Below are 24,779 nucleotides of genomic sequence, written 5' to 3'. Positions count from 1 at the left end.
AAACATTTCCAGTTTTTAAACATAAAATTTTATGCAAAAAATGAGTGACAGGTATTTCTGGAATGAAACTGCATAGTTTTCTCTTAATATTTAGCTGTGGAAAGCAGGCAGCCGGTTAAGATAAGAAAAATAAGGAATGGAACATCACTTTGAAAACTCCTGGATGTGTTGTTCACATATTGGCTTTGCGGGGCAGGGACCGTGTCTGTGGTCATTCTAAGAGCTGCTACTTAAAAAAATGTCTGCATTAAGAGTGGCATTTGCAACTTTTAACAGTAACTTCTTTTTAGAATTAGAATTTCTTGGATGTGTATGTTGCAAAATGGAGAGAAGTGAGAGGTTTGACTTCTGTTTCATTTACTTCTATAGTTTCACTGCATATTTATAACATATTTAAATACTTTTTTTAAAAACAGTGAAAAGCTTCAAAGTTGGGAAATGTTTGCAATGGTCTATGACTATATCTCAAAGATTTAGCTTGCCCTCCCACCCCCACAAACATCAGAAACCCACTTTTAACTCCGTCTTGCTGCTCTGACACTTAGTAGTGTAAATCATTTTGTCTCTCCACACTCAGTAAACCCTGTCTGTGTAGGATACACACACTCCAATCATCAGTTTCTCCATTCCCCATAGTAAATGCAAACACACCAGGCAGAGAAAACCAGCTTCTCCCATTGGATTCTCAGCCAAATACTTGAATTCTTGCCACTACTAATTATGAGTGACAAACTGTTTCTTAGATAACCCTTTGATTTTAGAAAAATCTCATGTAATCTTTGCTCATAAAAATAGAAAAAAAAGAAGCAACTAAATTGGAGTTTTTCTGAATTAGTATTTTTATGTTCCAATAATCTATTAGTTAGCTTTGTGCTAATAAAATATTTAGGCAAGTAATTTTAATAAGCTTAAAAACTCTACTTAAATGTGACTTAAAATGTTAATATACATATCTAAAATTACATTGTTATCAATTGTCCACAATTGTTCACCTATTGCTAAATGGTTTGATTTTCCTTGGATGTTAAAAAATTTTCAAATCTTATTTTCTGTATTTTCACTGTCTTGAAGTAGTAGAATCATAGATCTATGTCTTTCATCACAGAGCATAACCATACTCAGGCCAACCGTGATCTTATTCTTTTAGCTCTCGATTTTAGAGTAAAATTTCAGCCTACTTGTCTTCTTTGTGCTTACTTTGGTCATGTGTACACCTACTAGATTACTCAATGTTATCCTTAACACTGTCGCTCTAATGAGATAGTCCTTTCAAAGATTCCTGAATTTTGTGACTCTTATTTGTCCAAGTTCTCCTAACCAATGGGCCGAGAGAGGAATAGTTGAGGAATGATGACTATAAATAGATGTAGAAGAGTTTGAGAAATCACAAAGAATATAGAAGCTGTCTTTACACTAAATTAAAACTTTATTGAATAAGGAACACTCTCCAGAACACATGATCCAATGGACTAGGTCTGTGTTACATGCAATGAAGCTGAACACGACAGTAGCTTAACATGGAATGTCAAACAAATTAGTATTTCTCATTGTACAAAACTGTTTATGTAGATGACATGCAAGAAAGGTACAATGCTGTACATTTTCCCTAATCATCTGTGATGAGTTTTTTAAAGGCATTTGAAGACACTGGAAGATTTCTTTCAGATATATTTCAAATAAATTAGTTACATGTGTACTACTGAACCTCCTTTGCTCTGAATTAATGTGCATGAAGTAGGACAAAACCAATACCAATTACTGCAAAATTCATTTACACACACTTAATAGTTGACTCTAAGCATTTTTTCTAAGTCTCTCAAATTAATTACTAAAGCCTGTTTACAGTACTAAAATTCTATTATTCAAGCATCGATGATTACATTTCAGAAAAAGAAAATCATTCATTTCAGCAATAGCATTACTGCTATATTCTAAAAAAAAGAGAGAGAAGAAAAAAAGGGAAAAAGAATCATAATTAACAAAACCAGTACCCATAATAGGATACACAGGGAAAAAACATTTTAGGAAAAAAGTGTGCTTTGCTTGCACAGCAGGAATTATATAATGTAAACACCATCATTGGCCCACATCACAAAATCCATGAGAAAGATTCAAATTTGAACACTGTGGGTACATTATTCTCAAATCTGTGTTTGTGAGTGTATACTGTATCTGTTTGTACCAATATGACAAATAAAACACACTCTCACACACATACACATACAAGTGATTATTAAATATTGAACATGGCTTGTTTCCCTGACTCAACTCAAAAATATTAAGTGACGTCCCAACTGTTTTAAAAATGTTTACGGAAATCAATGAATGTGAATAGTTGAGGAATGATGAAAAAGTGATGCCAATATTATGTGAGTGGGTGTAAAAAAGAAGGTACATGTAACATGGCCAAGAATTGCCAATGTGTGGAAAGTCTCTTCCTGCGAGCCCTGTCCGAACCTTTAAATGATACCAAGAACAAAAGTTATAGTAGCGCAAGTCCGCTGACACCTGGAGGGTCAGGCCTAGAAAGCTCACCTTCAAAGTGCAAATTTTAAAAATGGAATGTTTTAGCAGGGACATAAGAACAATCTTTCTGTCTTTTTCTTGATTAAAAAAAGAAATAAGATATTCAGGAAGTATTTTTGCTTGGAAAAAGTCATTTCAGTTTCTTGGTAAAACAAAAAAAGGATTTAGCCAAAATATCACCCACTCTTTCACATATGCAGACATATTCTTAGGGGTATGGCATCAAGAACCATGGGGTTGGGGGGTAGGGGGAGAGAAAAAGCCCTTACCTATGTATCACCTAATGCAACAACTTTTATTTAGAACTTAAGTTTTTTGAACCAACTACATTAAATACCAACATGTACCTCCCTGATTCCCTCCCTCTCCACCCGCCTATCCCAAATGAACCCAGGTATTCTAATATGTTTGTGTTTTCTAAGGCTCATGACGAAGGCTGTTGAGTACCAACTTCACTGGAACAAAACGAACACCTAAGGTGCACTTTCTACAGCACCTTTTTCTTCTCCACAATTGAGTGGAATCTTGATTCTCTCACGCCTGATCTAGATTTCCAGGTCGTCAGGCCGAGGTCGGCTGCTGGCGCGACTGCTGGCTCTGCTGGAAGGCCGCTGGTCCACAAGGGCTAGTGACTGCGGTTCGTACCCAGCAGCTAGTTTTTTAGAATTCTGGTTGTCATCAGTGAAGTCAAAAGGCTGTGCGTGGGAGTTGGAGATGGTGCTTCCTGCCTGTCCCATTCGATTTTGTTCTGCACTGTAATTAGCCCAGTTTTGCTCACTTGTTTGTTTGTTGTAATTGCGGCTCGCAGAATTGTTTCTGTCTCCAGTGACCAGCTTGTACCCGGGAGGAGACATGGGTGAGAGCGGAGCAGTTGGTGAGGAGCAGCCATTGAAATAGGTGTATTTTGGAGATCCGCAGTCTTTGGAGGGGCTCAGTAGGTTGCTGGTAGGGTGGTAAGGATCGCTCTTCCCCTTCACACGATCCCGAACACCCTTGAAGAAGACGTAGAAGAGTTCGATGATGTTCAGGGCAAGAGACACCAAGGACACTACCAGCATGAAGATGATGAAGATGGTTTTCTCCGTGGGCCGAGAGAGGAAGCAGTCCACCTGATGTGGGCAAGGGTCTCTTTTGCAAGTATAAACGGCACTAAGGCTGAATCCATAGATGTACCATTGGATCAGCAAGAAGGCCACCTCGAAGACAGACTTGAAGAGGATACTGATGATGTAGGTTCGCAGCAAGCCCCCTCGCATTTTCACCTTGCCATGCTCTTCAATACCATACTTGAACTTCTTCATTTCAATCTGCTTCAGGTGCATCTCCACATTCACACCATCGGTGTTTTGGGCAACTCTGAGTTCCTCCTCTCTCTTGTTCAGCTTCTCTTCCTTTCTCATCACATAGAACACATGCGCAAGGTACAAGAGTGTGGGAACAGACACAAAGATGATCTGCAGGACCCAGAAACGCACATGAGAGATTGGGAAGGACTTGTCGTAGCACACGTTCTCACAACCAGGTTGCTGAGTGTTACAACGAAAGGCAGACTGCTCATCACCCCAGGCTGACTCGACCGCTGTTCCCAGCAGCAGGATTCGGAAAATGAAAAGGACTGACAGCCACACCTTCCCTCCAGCAGTGGAATAGGCTTGAACCTTGTCAAGGAGTTTACCTAAGGCACTCCAGTCACCCATGATTCCTGGGCGCTGTCTGAAAAGAGACAAAAAGACAAGATGATTATAGACGGCAAATTATTAGCTTAATATATACTTTCTTTCAGCCAATAGTCAAGATATTGTAAAAAGGTCTCAGATCTTTCTAGGAATATTAAAAAAAAAAAAAAAAAAGTCAACTCTTCCTGCCCCATTCCCCCAGCAACCCAGCAACCTCCCCTCATAAAGAGCTCTTATAATTTACTCGACACAGTAAGATTTAGAAGCAACAGTGCAGAGCCTATGTGCCAAGTATACGGCAATCTTAACCTATGAAGATATATTAGCTGCTCATCCACTGCCTCTGCACGTGACTTAAGGAGCTTGTCTGCTAAGTGCCACTACTTATTTTACCCGTCAGATACATGAGGACGGTTCTAGCCCAGTAGACCTGGGTCTGGATGCATGCCTAAGCAAAATGCCAATGTGTGTTATTCAAAAAGGCTGTTGCCTAGGAGTTGAAGTGAGGACACTCATGAACACACATATACATACAGATGCATATCTACGTAATCTGTTTCCAAACTTCGATCTTATTATACAGCACCTTATTTCTAATTATATTCTGAAATTATCCTTGGCATTTCAAATGCATCTGTGCATTCTGTATATTGTGGTCATTTATACTTCTCTCTTTCTGCATAAGCAGTGACTTATGTGGTTCAGAAGCCTGTCTTTTGATCAAAGAAAAATCTGTACTGAAATGCACCATTTTGACACAATGTGTCATGTGCAGGGACCTACTTTCAAAAACAAAAAATAAATGCTGTTACATTCCAAGTAAAAGTTTATTTTGTCTCCTTTCCAATTATAGCTTGAGCAATTAAAAAGACCACTTTAAGGTTTATCTCTAGCAAAAATGACTAAGTTTCACCTTTTTATTGCTGTACACTTACTTCAAATTCCCTTATTGGGCTTTGGGCCCTCGGCCTCTGCAATAGTAAATTCCCTATCAATACCTAGTTACCTAAGCCTAGAACTTCTCCATTACTGGAGATGAGACAAAGACTCAAGGATGTAGAAATGGCAGGTATCCCAAGTTAATTATCTATTTCACTTTATATTTCTAATTGCCAGTAGTTCATTTACTTGATGAAAATTGAGGTCTTAAGGATGTAGGAAATATGCAGCTACCAGGAGAGCCAAAAGAAGATGTATGATCCCATGCCCAAAGCTTTTCAATGCATCGCAGTGGTTGTAAAGTTAATAAACCTGGCTTACAGCTAGAAGTGATTCCATGCTTTGATAAACAGTCTTAGTGAGGGCTAAAAGCTGAGAAGAAGCAAGTAGCATCACATGTGATAGGCATAGAGAATGTAGTCCAATTTTCAGCAGAGTAGTAATTGGGGGGATTTAGAAAAGGATGAGGTAGTCAAAGATTATTTAATAATTAAAAACAAGTGAAGCAAAAACTTTCCAGGAGCTTAGTAATGAATTTTAAATAGTGTGACTAAAAGTGGGATTATATAGGCTTCTTAGAATTACGTTCATTGTTTGACTATAAAGAGCTTTCTCATCTGGCATTTGAACTTTGTCTTCTCCTTGGAGGAAAGAAATGAAATCTAGGGGAGTCTTCTTCCCAAACCTCGGTAACATTAGTCTCTGTCTAATGCTTGCACTCCCAGGCTATAGAGCCAGAAAAAAATGAAATGGAAACCTGGCCTGTGATTTCCTGAATGAAACAAAGAGATGGCTGAAACTGTGCACAAGCTCTCTAAATTAGCAGACAACGGGCATCTTAAAGGATAGCCTAGAGACTGGTGCCAAAGAATGCTGGGGTAAGCGTGGGAGGTGACTGGGCAGGTCACAGAAATAATGCTCTCCCAGTGGTCATAAAAAGGGAGCTTCCCTTCTACTTTTAGGAAGGACCATTTTAGATCCTGGAGTCACATGTTAGACAGTAAAACTGATGTATGAAAAGAGCAGTCAAACAACAACAAAGACTTATAGGCTTAACAAACAGGGTTAAATCCATGGGAAGGCTTGAAATGGGAGAGTAATTTAGTTCTGATGAACAGTCTGGTGGTGAGAGAATGTCAAAGAAAAAACCTACAATGTAGCAGAAGATACCCCTTGGGAAATGAAGAAGTACAGTCCATGAGGGTCAAACAAACATAACAGAATTTTTGAAGCTGTATCAATAGACAGCTTCTATGCACTGATGTATAAATGGCCCCAATTCTGTTGGTAAGGAATTACAATCTTTTGCCAGTGTCACCTGCTTTTGCCAGATATTCCCATTGTGGTGAGGGGGGAGGCAGGGGTCAGGAGATAAAATAGAAACACTCAGGTGTAAAATGGTAAACTGTTTGCACACCTATCACATTTACACAATGATCAAGCTCAAGACAAATTTAACATGTTTGGAAATATGGCCAGGCATGAAAGTTGTCATTTTGGTCAATGTTTGATGATCATCCAAGGTAAAATATGACTGTATAGATGCTTATGGCAATTACCCACTACCTTTCTTTTACCTTCTATTCAAAATTAGACTTTATTTTTGTGTGATTTTGAGATGCCACAGAAACACCCCATACTGCCACAACATGTGAATTAGGTCACTGAGCAAATCTCTAAGTAATAGTTCTTTATTAACATACCAACAACTTAATTGAAAAGTTGTCTTTTAAGCACCCACACAGTTTCATTTGCATTAATGAGTTCAACTCTTTCATCTGAGTAAGATTATCCAACTGGACACCTGGTATCCTGTAGCATGTAGATACCTGTCATTACCACTATCGGAGACACCATCAGATGTTTAATGTGATGGTTTATGCTTGTGATCTCAAGGCGAGGTAACAAAAATAGTAATTTTTGGCAGCTGTTCACTTTGTTGTGAATCAAATATCTTGTCAAATGATAGCCCCCCATTAATATTTTCATTTTTTCTAGTTTTAGTTGAAGAATCAATGTTCTTTTATAAGGAAAGGGCAAAATTGTATGTTTACAGAATCCCTGGCATTGATTTACAGACTATACACCTCATATATCATGTATGTCCATGCCTCTACCTCCAGGTTCCAAAGTTGGAACTTTATACGTAGACTAAGTAAGGTCTAGGTTAAGGGCTTGTGCAAAGTCTCACCAGGAGTCAATGCTTGCCAGCAGCTGGACCACCCTTCCCCTTCTTGTGCCTTCTCTGTATCATGTTAGATGATCATGTTTTCGTTGTGACCTAGGCTAGAGGCCCAAAGCCAAAGGCACCCAAGTGTGACCTGCCCAAGGATCCTCTGGGTTCTTTAGTGTGGCTTTTGAACTATATATATCACAATCACTTGGCAGCGTTTGTTTAAAACGTGCACTAACATCAACAGCCTGAATGAATCTGATCTTTTGGAAGGGGAGGAACTAGGAAATAAGTTGTTTCTTAATGCACCAGGTGGATTCTGAAGTAAGATTTCAGGCTAGGAGACAAATAGTGGTTTCTTGGCCTTTCTGGTGCTCTCTTGTTCCAAATGTTCAGGACAGCAGAAAGGTACACCGAGAGTATAAAATGGCTGGGGGTGGAGAAGAGGAAGCAGCACGAGGAGCAGAGGTTGTCTGGACACCTGGGAACTGAGCTCATCCTTTACTGCCTCCTCCTCCATGTCAGTGTCACTTATCACAGCCGCTTCCCAAGAGCACAAGGACTCAAATACTTCATCCAAAATAAAAATAAAGCTTCAATTTTAAACTACTCTGGACTATCTCTTTTGCCAGAACCTTAAAAACAAACCACTGTGCCAAAGCTGCAGTTGAGTAACCTCATCTCATTAATGCCCTAATAATTATTAGGAGAATTAGAAAATATTTTCCTTCTAATTTTAAAGATTTTCCCAAGAAACAATGACTTGAGAGTGGGGACTTAAAATAAAAGAAAGGTAAATAGGATTGTTGAAAACTGAAGTGAGACTTGATACCTATCACCTTTTTTATGGTTGAAAATGGGAAAATGAAGGTCTTTAATATTTGAAAGAATGAAATCATGAAGTCTAAAAATGCATAATGGATGTTCCTGATAACATCATTTAATGGATTTCTTAGGGGAAAGGGGAATGGTATGTGTGCATTTCTAATATACTAAGACCAAAAAGTTCTAAGCTCCAAAACTAAAATGTAACCCCCCCCCTAACGTCTTTAATTTTTATAAGTGCCCCTGTCTTTTGCAGTAAATATCCAGGTGGGCTCAGTTGGGACCATTCCTCTACAGTTACAACAGCCAGATGTTCTCTTGGTAATATTCATACCCACACATAATTAACTTCACACACTTTCAACCCATCAGCCAATACTACAGGTTCACCTTCCTTCCCACAATCCAGACTGTGACTGAGTCTCACCACCATTCCTGTTCTTATCCTGGCCTCCGCCATCTCTTCACGTTTCACATCAGGAGCCTAGTCAACTTGCTTGCCACCCTGTTCTCCTCAAACAGTTAATCATGAAGAAATAAACTGACAAGCTGATCTGCCTCCTCAGCTCTGTCCTGTCAGCATGGCTCACACCCTCGCTTTAGATCTCTGCTCTGGTCACACGTCATCAGCCATCACCCCAGCCCTGTCACTTGCTGTTTTCCCTTTGTCCTGTTTTATTTTTTTAAATGGCCCTTAGCCCTATTTGACATATTACACGTTCACCTGTTTATTGTTTATCTCCCTCCATGACAAGGCTTGACTACTCATCTGCTTTTGTCAATAAGATTGTGAACTCCATAAGGGAATTTGCTTTGTCCAGTGCTGTGTACCAACAGTGCTTAAAAGAGTTAAGAGAAATAGATAATCCCTCTTGAATGAATTAAATAGGGCCTACTAAAAGGAAAAAAAAACACACAACATTTATTTATTTATTTTACAGTCTCCTTGGGGTTCTCTTAAGTGCATGCAGCCCAAACTTCTAAAGTTTCAAATTAGTTGTAAAAGTAAACTTTCAAAGAAAAAGAAAAGCATTGTAAGCATCTCATATTATGAATGCTATTAAATTTTCAAGTGCCAATTGCTGAAACTGAACTGTCTGGTGAAACAACATGTTTCGAATAATTCCTGAGCAGGCAAGAGGAATGAATTTAAAAAAAAAAAAAAAAGGCTCTTTAAGAGGTTCTTGGATTTATTAGACCATAACTGCATCATGTATCCAAGATGTTTACTCAGTTTCAATGCTATGTTGTCACAGGTTAAGATCTAATGATAACAAACATATTGCTGTCCCCCAATTTTGTGATACTCTAAATCTGGTTACACTGCATGATCTTACTGTCACAGAGAACACACTTGCAAGAAGAAATAGCCTGATTACACTTTTGGTTATGTCAAGGATGACAAATCTGGGTGAAGGTAGGGATCTGAGGAGGAAGAACGAGATCTGATATTCATGCTGGTTAATATAAGATCACTATAGTCTCATTCTATGCTGGCTGTTATGTGAAATATAAAGTACCATGGAAAATATCCCCAGTTCATCAGAAAATACACAGCCTTTGCCTCCTTATACCTGTACAGTTTGCCTAACTGTGGTATAGCAAATGCCATGTAAACACCTATTCTATTTAAAATTCTGCCTCCAATTCCCTGATTCTCCTTAAATTTCCTTTGTAAGGAATAATACTGTTACATTTCCACAGGCATGTTATACGTGGCATTGAACTGCATAAAGTGTTTTTGCCAGGGTGAAAAACATACTGACAGGCCTTTCTTTGGCTCTCACCCCCTTCATCACGTTGTCAACCAACATCTGCCTCCACAGAACAATGAGATGGGGGGAGGGGCGGTTAAGGGGTGAGGAGCTCCATCCAAAGAGAAGGGGATGTCTGCCAAACAGGGACAATTCAATCCCCTCCCTAGCTCAACAACTATCCCCAGCTCTTCACTAACACAAGATTCTCATGGCCACTTAAGGGGTGCTAGCTGAAACACCCTAAGTCAGAAGCTGCAGGTGAAAAGCCACATCCTTCTATTGTAGTGATGAACTTAAAACACATTTTTTCTCAGTTCTTAATGACCCCCCCTATCTCCAAATTGACTGTTTTTATTGAACAACCTGGTTATTGTGTCTTCATTTAAACATGCCCTTGGGACCCTCACAAGTATATTAGGAACAGTCTCTTTTCTTCAATGAGCACTGAATGACATAACTCATGCACTTAAAACTCGTAGTAAGAAGTCAGTCAGGTTTAGCTATTGAGGCTATTTAGATGTAAATACAGCTCACATACTTTCTAACTTTGGCATCTTTTCTTTATCAAAATAACAACTAAGAAATGATTAACATTTCCTAATAGTAATCAAAATTAGTTTTCAAGGTGCTCTTATAATGAGTGCAATATTGCTATTTCAGCAGTCCCATACAGATTGGTGAGAATTTGGCTTTTATCAGTTGATAGGGAGAAAGACCATGAAGGGAGTCTGCCTTCTTTGTGTTTGGAGGCATCTCCCCCAAACTGTGAAAAAAGTCATATCCTACGGAGTGTATTTGGTTCACAGAATTCTCCCTCCCACCCAAAATTAAACACTATTTTTTGTATTATTGTAAATGTCCAGCATTGCATAAAACATAATTTTTTTAGAAATTACTTAGAAAGGTGGGGAAATTTGGATGAGTAGGGAACTTTTTAAGGCTAAAGTGATTGAGTTTATTTACATTATATATTATATATAATGTATATATCACCATGGTTTGTGTTTTAATTTTGGCAAGATAATTTGTACATACACTGCAAAACAGTGAATTTACACAGGCAAAGTGGGCAATTTGGGTTGTTATTCCCAAGGATCCAAAAACATAAATAAGTTAACCTCCCAAAGAGGAAAAACTCTGGAGGATTGTTTTTAACACGATTTATCTATATTGAATATTGACATTAATGATAAACACTAGGCAATTCCTTTTCTTTCCAGAGCTGACATGATGGGTGGACAAGCTTCAACAATCTATTTAAACAGCTGAGAATCTTGAAGGGAAGTCAGAACAACAGGAAAGGTGGAGCAGAACGTATTAATTGCTGGTGGCTTTCCTATCATCCTCTTTCCTCCAGTACCACACACAAAGAAAGGCTCTGAGGCTCATACCTCGGGACACCTCTGGATAATATGAGAGAAGCTAAGGAATGCACTGTTATCATGAGTTTTCCATCCTTTTCTATTCAGGCATTGGAAACTTTGAGTAACAAAGCATTGGTCAATGTCTGAAAACACGCCCTTTGAGATCCCTGCTGCAGAGTATCTTAGGACCCGCGTTTCCCAGGTTGAGCCAGCACCGCAGGAATCCCACTGCAAAGGCTGAGGGATGGACGGAGTGTGTGGGGCAGCTGTGCTGACAAACTTCAGAAGGTATTAGAAGAATGTGGTCTATCTAAACAGTGGAGAAAGTGGGAGCAACGCACTGACTACCACTGCATTTTCCAGGCAAAGGGCAGGTGACAACTACAACCCGACTTTGGGAACTTCAAAGCATCACACAATGGGGGGGGGGGGGGGGGACGACAAGTTTTAGCGGCATAGAAATCAACCCATCGCCAGGACGGAAAATACTTCCTGCCAGCGGCTCAATGTCTGTCACTTAGGCCTACCTAGAAGAATTTATCACTCTTCCTTGAGGTATTTTGTATCTAACTGACTTATTTCATTCTGGGGGGTTGAAGTTAATTTAATGAGATCTCTGTATCACTACAGGCTTTTGTTTTCAGCAGTCTTTGCACAAGAGTACATATTAGGTTTCTTTTTTAAAAAAAATCTTATAATCTACTTTTTAAATTGCCAGGAGGCCACTTTTGACTGAGTTTTAATTTGCCCAATTTTCCGGAAGGTGAAATTAATAATCCCATTACTAATCTGGTTTGGAAAGCAAAAGAATTTATGAAGCCTACCTCCAAATAAAGCCATGTCTATTTTTCCAAATTTATAGCTCTCTCTTCCCACTCTTACTTTGCACTTCTAGAAAAACACAGGCAAGCCTTAGAATGTGAGAGAGAGATTAAGGATAAGCTTTATCAGAGATGCTCAGACGGCCAAGCTGGAGTTCAGCGCGGGCCAACCGCGGCTGCGAACTCCAGGTCCGAGTTTCCGGAATCCTGCACGGATCTGCCTTCGGGCACGTCATTGGCTCGTCCCTAATTTCATTACCGGACTCCCCCTCCCCGCCCGCCCGCCCGCCCCTCTGCAGCCCCACTCCCGGGTTTCGCGTCCTCCTTCGCATTCTTGGGAAGTTTCGAGAACTTCAGGAGAGTTAACAAGTGCAGTTTTAAGTATGATGATTCCCAAGGTACTCAGATTTCCTTACCCAGGGCTTAGCCAGTAAGAACTCACGGGGGTCAAAAACAAAAACTGCGGAGAGGGGTGAGAGGTTAGAAAAATTAGATTGGCACGCTTAATGAGGCTGATGATTTGCACTTCTGTTACCACTTGGCCCGCAGTCCATCCTCCACCCCACCCCTTCCTCTCGGCGGGGGATCGCGGACCTGCGCTGGGTTCGGCGTCTAAGGGAGGATCCGAGGGCAGCGGCTCCCCAGACCTGGCCCCCAGACCTGCCCGCGTCCCGGCGGCCGCGGGGCCGCGCAGCAGCCTGGCGAGCCGGGCGCTGAGACGGCGGGACGCGCCCGGCTCCCGGCCTCCCTACGCTTTCATTTTTAATGTTTTTCAGCATTCTTGGTGCAAATAGTTCAAACTGCAGGTTCATACCAAGAATCTAAACTAATCACTTTGGTCTGTGGAGGTACAACGTAAAAAAAAAAAAAACAAAAAAAACAAACAAACCCTTAACGAACACCACAGCAGAACGTTTTAACGAAAAGAGCATTTAATAAATTGAATTGTTTTAAATGACAAATCAGCGTAATCCTCGCCTACTGGCAGGTCCCACTCAAGTGTTTCCCAGATCTCTTAAGTCAGCTACAGGTTCCGCCAGGCGGAAAGCGGGCGGGGTTGGTGGTGGTGTTGTTAGCTCCCTCTAAGGCTCTGTTTAACAAACTTCGATTCATATTCTTTCTAGGAGCTCCGGTTTTAGGAGATAGTTTTGGAAATGCACCGTGGCGTGCACTGTCTTCTGAAGGTCTGCCCCCACCCCTACTCCCAACGCCGTGTAAGTAACCACCCACCACCCCCATTCAAGGGATCTCAACTCCTGAACTGCCAGCGTGGTTGAGAAAGAAGTGGCTCTCCTGAGGGTCTCAAGCTTTTCCACAGTGGCTGGAAAACAAAGTAGCTCTTCACTGTTGCTTTAAAAACCTCAGCGTTACAACACTGACTTTTATACCTTTTTGTTTACGGGGGGGAAATTCTAGGGAAGAACCACGTGGAAGTCAAGTAACCGCAAGGTCTTAACAAAGCACTTTGTTAAGCTTGCTTTGCAAAGCTATAGAACAACCAATCGAGATTTCCATATGAAAAAGCACCGAGTGTAGAATTCTGCAGCAAGCACCCTAAGCAAATTTGCACTTTGATTTTTGTGTCATTGTCAGTCAAATTCACACCCCAGGCCCCTAAATACCCATCCACCCCCCTTCACAAAGCACCTTGACTATTACTGACTACAAAAAAGTAAAAGTATACTCTAAAATAAAGAACCAAATATCCAGTAAAGTAGTACTTTATTCTAACCAGAAAGGTCCGAATCTCACTTTACCTGTTGCATTGTTAATAAAAACTTTTTAACAGTCCAAAACATAAACATCGAACATTCAATTTAAAACTACAGAAGCACTTTCAAGCTCATTGCGCTTACATTATCATGTTAAATGTACATTTGTAGAACACGAAAACTTGAGAAAAGTTTTACTTGTAGAAAAAGAAAAGAAAAGGTAAAAAAAATTTAAACTTACTCTTTCTCTTAAAAGAAGTAGACACTCCAACTGATTGAACTCCTTAGAGGATGAAGTAAAATGAACAAGCAAGTTCAGTCACTCAGACCTGCTTATATTTAAAGTTTAAAAGTCTGCTGCTGTTTGGTACTTTCCTCACTCCTTTACCCTAATGAAAGAAAAGTGCTGGTACCTCGTAAAAACTTTTTTCTAACTTGGAGCACAGAGCTTTTAAATTTTCAAGCCACTGACTCAACAGGAGGAGGGGCTAGGAGGAAGGGGAGGGGAAAAGGAAAGGCGGGGAGAAGAGTGGAGAGCAGGAGAGGGAGCGTGGATGGGTGGGGGTGAAGAGGAGCCGCGAGGTCGAGATGAAGTTGTAGTTTAAATGTGCTGATGAGGGAAATGAAAGCACTAGAGACCGGAATGCTACTGCTTGTAGTTACCCTTGACCGATAACAACGACTGGTTTTAGTGTGTGTTCCACCAAAAGTCCAGAGATAATAAAAAATTGTATATTTTATAATGCTACAAAGTTTTCTAAAGTAAAATGTATATATTTCAGTGAGTAAAAATGGTGGAAAAGAGCGTATCCCTGCAGGGCAGAGTTGTTTCATATTGGCCAAGGTGTGTGAAGTAAAAGGTAGGTGTTAGTTATCTGATGATCTAATTCCTTTCTTTTAAGTTGGACAATTAACAAGGGAAATGGGGAGGGTGGGAAAGAGACAAGAGAGAGAGATGTCAAAAATGCACAAATGTGCTGGTATGCCCATCCCAAATGTAACTTCCAACCCTTTGACTGCTTTGAATTTTTATTCTTTCCTTCAGGTTGGCAAAAACTATATTTACACTTTTAACTGTTTATATGTAGTACATTTTTGACTGTGAAATCTTGATGTATCTATGTGAGATCTTCAGGGAACTGAAATTTTAAAATATCTCAGCCCCATTCATGTCAAGGCACTAGAAACTGAATCTGTTCTGTAGTGAAATGTCAGGACAGTTTTTGTGAAATACTGATGTGATAAATGGCTCCCAAACCATTAAACCTCCTTGAGACCATCATCTCCTCTAAAACCTGCTAGAGAGCTTTCTGCCCAGGGACAGTGGGGCTGAGCATATCTTTTTTAGTCACCTTCCACCGTTTCCATGTCTCTTCCTGTTCAGCACCCTGTGTTAGGGTGTATAATAGCCTGAGTCATGTTGCCTCTTTGTTAGAGAGGGCAGTTCCTTTGAGGACTCCGCAGATACCACAGGAGAGGGCAGAGGTAGGAAAATTCCCTATAAACAGGCTTCAGAGATGCCCCCAAAGATGGACAGGGACATCTCTCGGTCAGTATTCTTCGGAAAGAATGCAGATTCATCCTGGCTTCATATTCCTTATCCTTTTCTTGCTGATACAAATATTGGGGGGTGGGGAGGAGAAGGACAAATATTTTCTGGTAGATACTGTTCTCTAAATATAATTGCACTAAAATGATTAATAAAAGACCTTTTGAAATGTTGAAGTGTTAAGAGATGAATTTATTCTTTCACTTGTTGACTATACTATTTTGAAGATTATTTTTTTAGAACCTTGTCTCCATTGGAATGTTTTGCAAAAGTTGTGGGATAAAATTATTTTTAATGTTCTTATCATGTTCTCAGAAATGACAATGCCACTTCATTAATATCAACTTCTCCCAAACTGTATCATCTCCCTTTCCAGGCCTGTGGATGCAGAAGAAACTGGCACAGCCTGATTTGCTAGTAAGGCAACACTGCTCAGGAGAGATGAGGGGCCATCACTTACAGTTCATCCTCTGCACGGTTTCCTTCTCACCACCATGAGCCAGGCCATGGGCTCTTCTACACATGCTGTTCTGTGCCTTCAGCGGTGCACATTATTGGTGCAGTGGAGAGTAAGGCTCTTTTTCAGAATTTTGAGAAGTATTTCTTCATCTGAGAACCCACACTGCATTTTTGGATTTTTACCTTTGTTTCAGAATATCAGTTTCTGGAATTGTAAGAGAGAAATGGATGAATTTGTAAGGAGCTGAAATGCCTGTCTCCCACAAACTCGGGTGGATTCCTTTCACTTCAATGACTTTAATTTTGTATAAACATTCAAAAATATTGAAGGACTGAAGATTGGAGATTATTAAGGAGAATTTTGTAATGGTTGTGGGAAGAAAAGATGCACTGTAATAAATCATCATTTCCTAACTGGATAGGCGAGTAATTTCAGTAAAAGGTTTATCTTTTTCTTAAGCCGTGTCTATTGTTTCCATGCAGCTAGGTTAACACACTTTTGAAATGGCTCTTCAATCATTTTCTCAGACCCCTCCTTCTAAGATGTAATTACCCTCAACTGAGCAAATAATCTTTATCCTATAATCCAATCCCACCTTTCTATCTCCCACCTTCATATAATCTTCCTAGTGCCTCTTCCTTCATTTCAAATGTGTAAACAAAACTGCAGAACTGCTCGGGTGGTAAGGGACTGGGTGAAAAAAGTAAGGGGATTAAGAAGTACGAGTTGGTAGTTACAAAATAGTCACAGGGATGTAAAATACGGCATAGGAAACATAGTCAATGGTACTGTAATAACTATGAATGGTGCCAGGTGGGTACTGGAAATATCAGAGGAAATACTTTAAGTCTGACCTCTATGCTGTATACCTGAAGCTAATACAAAATAATATTTCATATAAACTTTAAAAAATAATAATAATTTAAAAACTACAAAGAAAAGTTAAGGAAAAAAAAACTGCTCTGGCTGGGGTAACTCAGTTGGTTAGAGCATCATCCTGATACACCAAGGTTGTGGGTTCAATCCTCAGTCAAGGCACGTACAAGAATCAACCAGTGAATACATCAATAAGTGAAACAACTCTAATTTTCTCTCTCTCACTCTCTCTCAGAACTGATGGACTGAAAGAGATTTAATGATTTCAATTTTGAACATTTGATATGAAGACCTGAAAAAGCTAGGTAAAGATGGCAACACACAGACTGTGGAGTTCAGGTTAAAATTGTAAAATGTGGGATTAACTCAAATATCAACTCATAGAATTGATATTTGAAACCACAGGCACAGATAAAATTACTGAGAGATAGGCTAAAGCAGTGTGCCCTCCAAAATAACACACAAGAACCTTCAGTAGATTCTCTCATTTAATCAAAGAAAAAGAATGAAAAAAAAAAAAAGGCAAGGTAGACTTTGGAAGAGGGAAGGGTGTTTAAATGGCCACAAGTGGGCTTGTTTGTAAGAACAATATCACCACAGCACTGTGAGGTGTCTTAACTTTGAAAAAAAGATAGTTATTCCTTTAACACTAGAGTGAATGCAGACCATAAAGGGGAAAAAAATGTTTCGAATTGGAGAGTATGGGCATTAGGAAGCAACGTTTAAAGGCAACAGAAGTAAAGGTGGGGTTGCCAGCTGACTCTGAGGGAAAAGCAGGTGAGCAGAGTTGAAAAGCGGTACCTCTGGGGGATCCCAAGGCAGGGTAGAATAAAAAGAGTACCTGAGACTGGGAGGGTCTAAAATTATCTTGTAATGGAGTAAGATTGCATTGTCTTACAGATTGCCTTTCATTAGCATCAGAATAATCCTTTCTATGCACCAAATTTCCATTTTATCTAATATTTGTTATACAGTAGGGAAGGAGAAAAAGTTAATTGGGAACCCAATAGTATGCAGGTTTAGAAATAGTCCACCCACACTGGTAAAACCAGACAGAAGATGCATTCTTAAAGTGACTATTGATCAACCATATTTTATTTAGTAAATGAAGATTCCCCATTCATATTACTGACTTGCGCTAGAATCCTTTTTCAATAGATATAATTCTGGGTTCTGCCAATATACTCTGTAACTCCAAAGCATTCACTCAACTGAAACTTGTTTCCCATTTATTTAGCATCCTGTCATCCTTGAGAGAGATTTAAGGATCAAAGTTTGTCTCAATCTAAGTAAAATCTGAACTCATTCTGTAGCCCAATTTATCTCCAAGTAAATCTTACTGTGAGGCTACACATAAAAGAAGTTTGTATCATAGGGAGAATTTTTATTTTGTTTTGTTTAAAGGGAAAGAATTCTAAGCCAGTGGATACATATGTCTTTGTCTCCACCTTCTGTACAGAGTGAAAATGAACATCGTAAGAAAGTAACTGGTAAATCATTTAATACTTTCACTTTTAAAAGTTTCTCCTTTTTTATTAAGCTTGATTAATTGTTATGATCATTTGTGAATGTTTACATTTACTAATTCAACAAGTATTTATTATGTCTTAGGAATTACTTTATTTAACTTTAGACTTGAGTTTTATTTTTGGGGTAGCAGGGCTTTGAGTTTTTTTACCGGAATTTTGAAAAAGCAAGCAAATAATGGCAGGAAAAATAATACTAGTTTAAAAAAATTTGAGAAATATGTTCTCTATAATTCCAGAGGTGAATGCTATTTTTAAGCATCCTATTAATGGTGTGCCCACTTAAAAAAATGTTACCAGAGATTTTACAGTCAACCATTCTCCTGTATACCTCAAAAGTTAGAGATTTTGGATCTAAAACTCTTGATTTTGCACAGAGGTTAATTTTGGTTACATAAGGAGAGAAAATAAGGCATTTGTGTGGATTGACAGGTATTTGCTTTAATGAGTTGTTAGCTAAATATCAGCTAAGAAATGAGAAAATATTATAATATTGTAGGACAAATAAAATGAAAATTATTTATTTAATTAAAAGTTTTCAGCCCTGGCTGGTGTAGCTCAGTGGATTGAGCGCGGGCTTCGAACCAAAGTGTCGCAGGTTCAATTCCCAGTCAGGCCACATACCTGGGTTGCAGGCCACGGCCCCCAGCAACCGAACATTGATGTTTCTCTCTCTCTCTCTCTTTCTCCTTCCCTTCCCTCTCTAAAAAATAAATAAATAACACCTTAAAAAAAAGTTTTCAGCGGAATAGTTACGTTGTCAGCATAATCATCCACTGTCATTTTGTGTTCGGGTTTATACTAGATACAGTGGAAATGTGGAGAACATAGAAAATGTTTTTATAAGTGCAGGTGATTTCCTTATGTTTGCAAACAATTAGAAATATGAATAAACATATAATAACACATTTTCACATACAACTGTTTACATGCTCATTGGATTGATGGCAAAGAAACAGCAAAGACTTAGCATCACTTCAGAAGTCAGCAGAGATAAAAATTCCCAAATGAAGTATTTATATGCTTGGTTATAGCACCACTTACTGAAGTCGTTAAAATGCCCTTCTGGTGTATGTCTGGCTAAGTCTGCTTTGGTGCACCGGGAAAGGTACCTATGGACAGCTTTGTACAGTACATGTCTGTTATGGACACCACCAAATTTAATAGAATTTTCATTTAGGATACCATGAAAGCACAATTATTGCTAAGAAATCATGCATCATAGTAACTACGAATTCTATATGTATTAAAAATATTATAGCCTTCATTGTTCTAAGAATGACAAAATTAAAAAAACCCTATTAGACTTTTAAGAGAGTCTCTAGTTTTCTTATTAATCATTTACTTACTGCTGGAAATGAGTAGTACCTTAGTGTCAGGTTGTTATGATATACAAACAAGGACAACACTGTTGTAGCAAACAATATATTTGGAGGGTTTAGGTCCTTTTTCAACTATTGGAAATTCATGTAGTCACACTGGAGTCCAGGACCAGCCCAGTATAAAGACAGAATGTTCTCTCCCAATGAAATATGGCTTTAAGGACTCCCTACTTGTTTCCTATGGAGGCTAGATTTTCTACCATGAGAGTTCCACCTTTGGTTTAAGACATTGGCACTTTTAGAAGGCAAAAATGGAAGTGATCGCATGTTCTTGGAAAGGGTTAAACAAATTAACACCTATCAGTTTACCATTGTGACTTATGAAGATAATTTTAAAAGACTAGAGATATACATTTTTATGGGAAGAAACACAAATAAATCAAGGGGTTTGTGAACTGACCTAAGCTAATTTGGTTGTACACAACTTTTATGTTCCTTTTGGCATATATTAGTGGCTATCAAAGAAGGCTGAGGTATATTAAAGCTACTCCCCTATGAAAGAAGCCTTAGACCAAATTCAACTTCACATTTAGATACTGATTTAATAAGCAGTTGATAGAAAGCAGGCACTCAACATTTCATAGAACTTGTTTGTATTCCCTATGTGGTCCCAACTCTCTGTTCTTTTTAGGCACAGAGACCACCATCTTGCATGAATTGTTCTTTGAAGGCAGAAGTGACAATATTCCAGAAACACCACTCATATTATAATAGAAAGACTCAGCCACCAGATATCCTCCGAACCAATGACAGGACATAGGACTATTTTGGGGTCAAGTCATTAGTATCCTGAATCTATATGTGTTAAATATCAGTAATTTCACCAAGGAGAGTTTATTTCAAATATTCATTCTGCTGATCAGCAAAGTACTAATTTAACCAGTGAAAATCCATATCGGACATTCAGGATACTAATTAGGAAATGACTGGTGTGTTTCAAAGGCATGAAAACAGAACTGTAGTCACATCTGAGATGGCCTTTCTGATGGGTATTTGCCACTTGTCTCTAGACCACGAGTTCTTGATTAGGTATCTAGACTCTGTGTCACTTCTATGAGCCAACACTCACATTTATGGGCTGGTATCTTTGTTGAAGTTTTTGAAAATAAATTACAGACATGATAAAACAAGGAAACTATGTACTGCTTCTATAGTGCAATTTAGTACATTAGAAAATGGAATTAGCTTCTGGATTCCTGGACATAAGAGGTGAAAGTGAAAGCCGTAACTTGGAAAAAGATACCAGAAGAATTGGAATATGTTAAGAACACATTGGAATTTTAACAATTTTACATTTGAATGACCCCCATCTCAAGAAATTATGTATTTATACTGAAAATAAGGAATGGATATTTTAAATGGTTTTAGTTTAAAAGTAATATATGTCTTATTTTTCATAATACTTAATTTGCTTCATACATAGTTTGAATCCTGTATCATGTGAAGTTCAGATTTAGCATTATTCATGGCAGTTTTCCTTTACATTTCACATTGACCTTCTCTGGCCCACTCTCCACCCTGCACTCCATCATTTTCCTGGCCCTGGATCACTCCTGTCGAAATACTGGTAGGCAGGTGGTTATTACCTGGCTTCCGATCTCACAGACAACTGATATTTGATAACCTCCTGGCTATTCTGTTTTATAAAATTCCCAGTCAAAATAGCAGACTTGATGTGTTTGGAAGGTTCAGGTGACTTTTAAATCTATTTGCAATTCACATGGTGTTGAGTGGAATTCATTCCAGTAACCCACTCTCCGCTCAGTAATTTTAGTTCTTTTATTTACATCATTGAATAAAATATTAATGGATTTTAAATAGTAAAATGTAGAAAGTGAAAGAAATAAAGTTATAATTATTACAAGTAGTAAAGTATTTTTTAAAATTTTAAAGCACTAGTAAAGTCAACGGATAGAGGTCAGTAATGTAATTCTTGTTCCGTGGACTTCTATGTAAAGCATTTTAGCAATTTGCTTGGCTTTTTATGAAACAGTTTATTTACCCAGTGGGGGAAAACTACAGAGATGTGAATCAGACCCATCCACACAAAAGACTGCATATTGTGTGCTGAGACTTAAGTCTAAACTACAGTCAGCTTGAACAGACGTTTTCAATGACTTGACCAGTAAACCAGATAGGACATAAAGTCAATCTTTATTTTAGACCTTAATTAAGCAATGAAAATGGAAATTTGGGGTTCAGATTCAAGAAATACTTATGGAAAGCCTATTATGTCTCTAGTATTTCTGTGGTTTTATGTATAGGCAATTCTCATAAGTCAGATTCACTTGGAGGAGATTCCAGTATCCTTAAAAATACAGACATGGTAAAGCCTGATTGTAAAATGCTTCGGATGCTTTAGTATTTAAATTAAATAGCTAACAATTTTAATTGAAACCTCCAGAAAGGATATAATTTTGCTATTCATATAATATCTCTTAAAATTACATACAACTGCCTAATAATTAATTCCTCATGAGGCAGAATGAGTCCATAATGTTTAAAGGTTTTTAAAGAACATTATTTTCAAATTGTCAGTTTATCTTGTGATTATATACACACACACACATATACACACACACGTGTGTGTATGTATATATATAACATCTTATTTGGACATGATATCAAACATTTGAGACCCTTCACCAGTAGAAGACCCAGGCCAATACCCTTCTGATAATGACCTTTCTGTCACCCTGTCCTCTGGTGTCTGAGTGAAAAGTTCTGCCTTCCAGGCTACAAGTTGGAGCTCTGTCTTTGCCCCTGACTAGCTAGTAGTCACTTTTGCTTTGGATAATTCCCTCTCCATCTCTCTTTTATACCAGCGTTTGATGTGTAACCAGAGAAAGAATGTTTCCTAAATGTGTAGTGTAAAGAGTTTTTTCCAATCGAATACACCTATTAACTAGTAACTTACCAAGAAATGGAAAGTCACATCCACAGCATCCCTGTAGCTTTGCTTGAAGCCTCTTCCTCTCATTACTGCTCCTGTAATAGTAACCACTGTCCAGTCTGTCACGTGTTTCCCCTTTCTTTAATTCAGTTGAATCTTTAAAAATGTACATTTTTTTGGTCTGGCTTTTATTCCACAATTAATCATATTATTTGTTGCAGGCAGTCATAGATCAGTCATTATTATTTGTGTGTGATACATCCTTGTATCAAAATACTGTAATTTATCTTTTCTACTATTAAAAGGCTTTTGGGTAATTTCCATTTTGGGGGATTTTACATGTAAAACTTCTCTGAACATTCTAGTGGTCTTTTTAGTTTTCTGTTATTTTGTATTGATTTGTAGGAGTTCTTTATTCTGTCTATAAATCCTTTGTCCTTTGTCAGATAAGTATATTGTGAATATCTTTTTTTCCTCTGGGCCAATTTTTTTTAAAAAGATTTTATTTATTTATTTTTAAGATAGAGGGTATGGGAGGGAGAAACTGAGGGAGACAAACATCAGTTGGAGAGAGAAACATTGATTTGTTGCCTCTTGCATGTGCCCCAACTGGTGACTGAAGTCACAATCCAAGTATGTGCCCTGACTGGGAGTTGAACCGGCAAACTTCAGCTATGTGGGATGATGCACAATCAACTTACCCACACCAGACAAGGCAGTTTTCACTTTCTTAATTATTCCTTTTGATACAGAAATTGTTAAATTTAACAGAATCTAACTTATCTAATTTTTTCTTTTATTTTTGTACTTTTTATATTCTTTTAAAGAAATATTTGCTTATTTCAACCAAAATTAAGAGATATTCTTCTGTGTTTCTTTCTAAAAGTTTAATTATTTTATCTTTCACAGGTAGAACTGTATACTTCAGAAATTGATTTTGTACATGGTATAAAGGGTCAAAATACATTTTTTCAAAACAGAAATTCAGTTCATTCAGTATCATTTATTTAAAATACTATCTTTTTTCCCATTGTACTTAGTCTTATCTTGGTTGTTAATCATGTAGCCACATATATCTGGTTCTATTTCTGAACTCTCTATTGTGTTCCATTGGTCAATTTGTCTATTGCACCAATAGCATATTCTCTTAATTACAATAACTTTATCACATATCTTGATATAGGATAGTGTAAGTACCCCAGCTTTGTTCTCTTTTAGGTCATGTTGGCAGTACTTGGCCTTGCATTTCTGTATAAGTTTAAAAGACTGTCTTCTCAATTTTCATATATACACACACAAAATAAGATTATTGTCACTGGATATAGAATTTGGGGCTGACAGGATTTTTTTTTTCTTTACGCGTTTTGTTGCTCAATGCCTCACTCTTTTTTGGCATCAGTTTCTAAGAAGTGAACAGTTGATTGAATTATTTTTCTCATATTTTAGGTGCTTTTTTTTTCTGCCTTCCACATTTGTTCTTTATCTTTGGTTTTCAGTAGTGCAAGTATTGCAACTGAAAATTTTATCTTTCATCAAATTTGGAAAATTTTCATCATTATATCTTCAATTTAAAGAATTTTTTTCTGCTACATTCTCATTCTCAGGTCCATTTTGGAGCATCATGTATATGGAGACGTTTGCTGTCATCTAATAGGTACCTGAGGCTTTACTCATTCTTTTTCTATGTTTTTCATATTGGGCAATTACTTTTGTTCTATCTTCAAATTGATTTACTTTTATTTGTCATCTCTATTCTGCCAAGTGCCTCCATAGGTTTCAGGTATAGAATTCTGTAATACATCATTGGTATATTGTATTGTGTGTTTACCACCCTCTTGCCATATTTATATCAGGATATTCCCCCAATACTTGGTATTTCTAAAAGAGGTGATCTTATCAATTTCCTGGTGTGGATAATACACTATTCGGATGTAACCAACAGGGGGAGCTGGATGCAGGGTACCTGGAAACACTCTACTATTTTTGCAACTTCTTATTGAATTGCCTTTTTTTAGGCTGTTGTGACAAAATGCCACAACAGGTGGCATTGACTAGGTGGCATATAAACAACAGAAATTTATTTCTCACAGTTCTGGAGGCTGGAAGTCTGAGATTAGGGTGCCAGTACTGGGTTCTGATGAGAACCATTTTTTGGATTGTATCCTCACATGGCAGAAAGAAGGCAAACTAGGTCTCTGACTTCTTTTTATAAGGCCACTAATTCTATCCATGAGGTTTCCACCCTCATGACCTTACCTACCTCCAGGTACCCTCATATTGGGAATAATTTTAACATGAGA

General features: G+C 38.2%; 1 protein-coding gene across 1 annotated transcript; it reads right to left on the bottom strand.

Annotated features, from left to right (window-relative positions):
* Positions 1-1,405: 1,405 nt before the first annotated feature.
* On the bottom strand, positions 1,406-14,238 carry GJA1 (gap junction protein alpha 1). Its single transcript, XM_028509062.2, has 2 exons — positions 14,035-14,238; positions 1,406-4,239 (listed from the first exon to the last, which is right to left on the bottom strand). Exon 2 carries the CDS (start codon positions 4,221-4,223, stop codon positions 3,072-3,074), a length of 1,152 nt encoding a protein of 383 aa, XP_028364863.1. The 5' UTR covers positions 4,224-4,239; positions 14,035-14,238; the 3' UTR covers positions 1,406-3,071.
* Between the last annotated feature and the right edge of the window lie 10,541 nt (positions 14,239-24,779).

This window comes from Phyllostomus discolor, chromosome 4, assembly GCF_004126475.2.
Source record: "Phyllostomus discolor isolate MPI-MPIP mPhyDis1 chromosome 4, mPhyDis1.pri.v3, whole genome shotgun sequence".
Classification (NCBI taxonomy): Eukaryota; Metazoa; Chordata; class Mammalia; order Chiroptera; family Phyllostomidae; genus Phyllostomus; species Phyllostomus discolor.
This window is presented reverse-complemented; position numbering and strand designations above follow the sequence as displayed.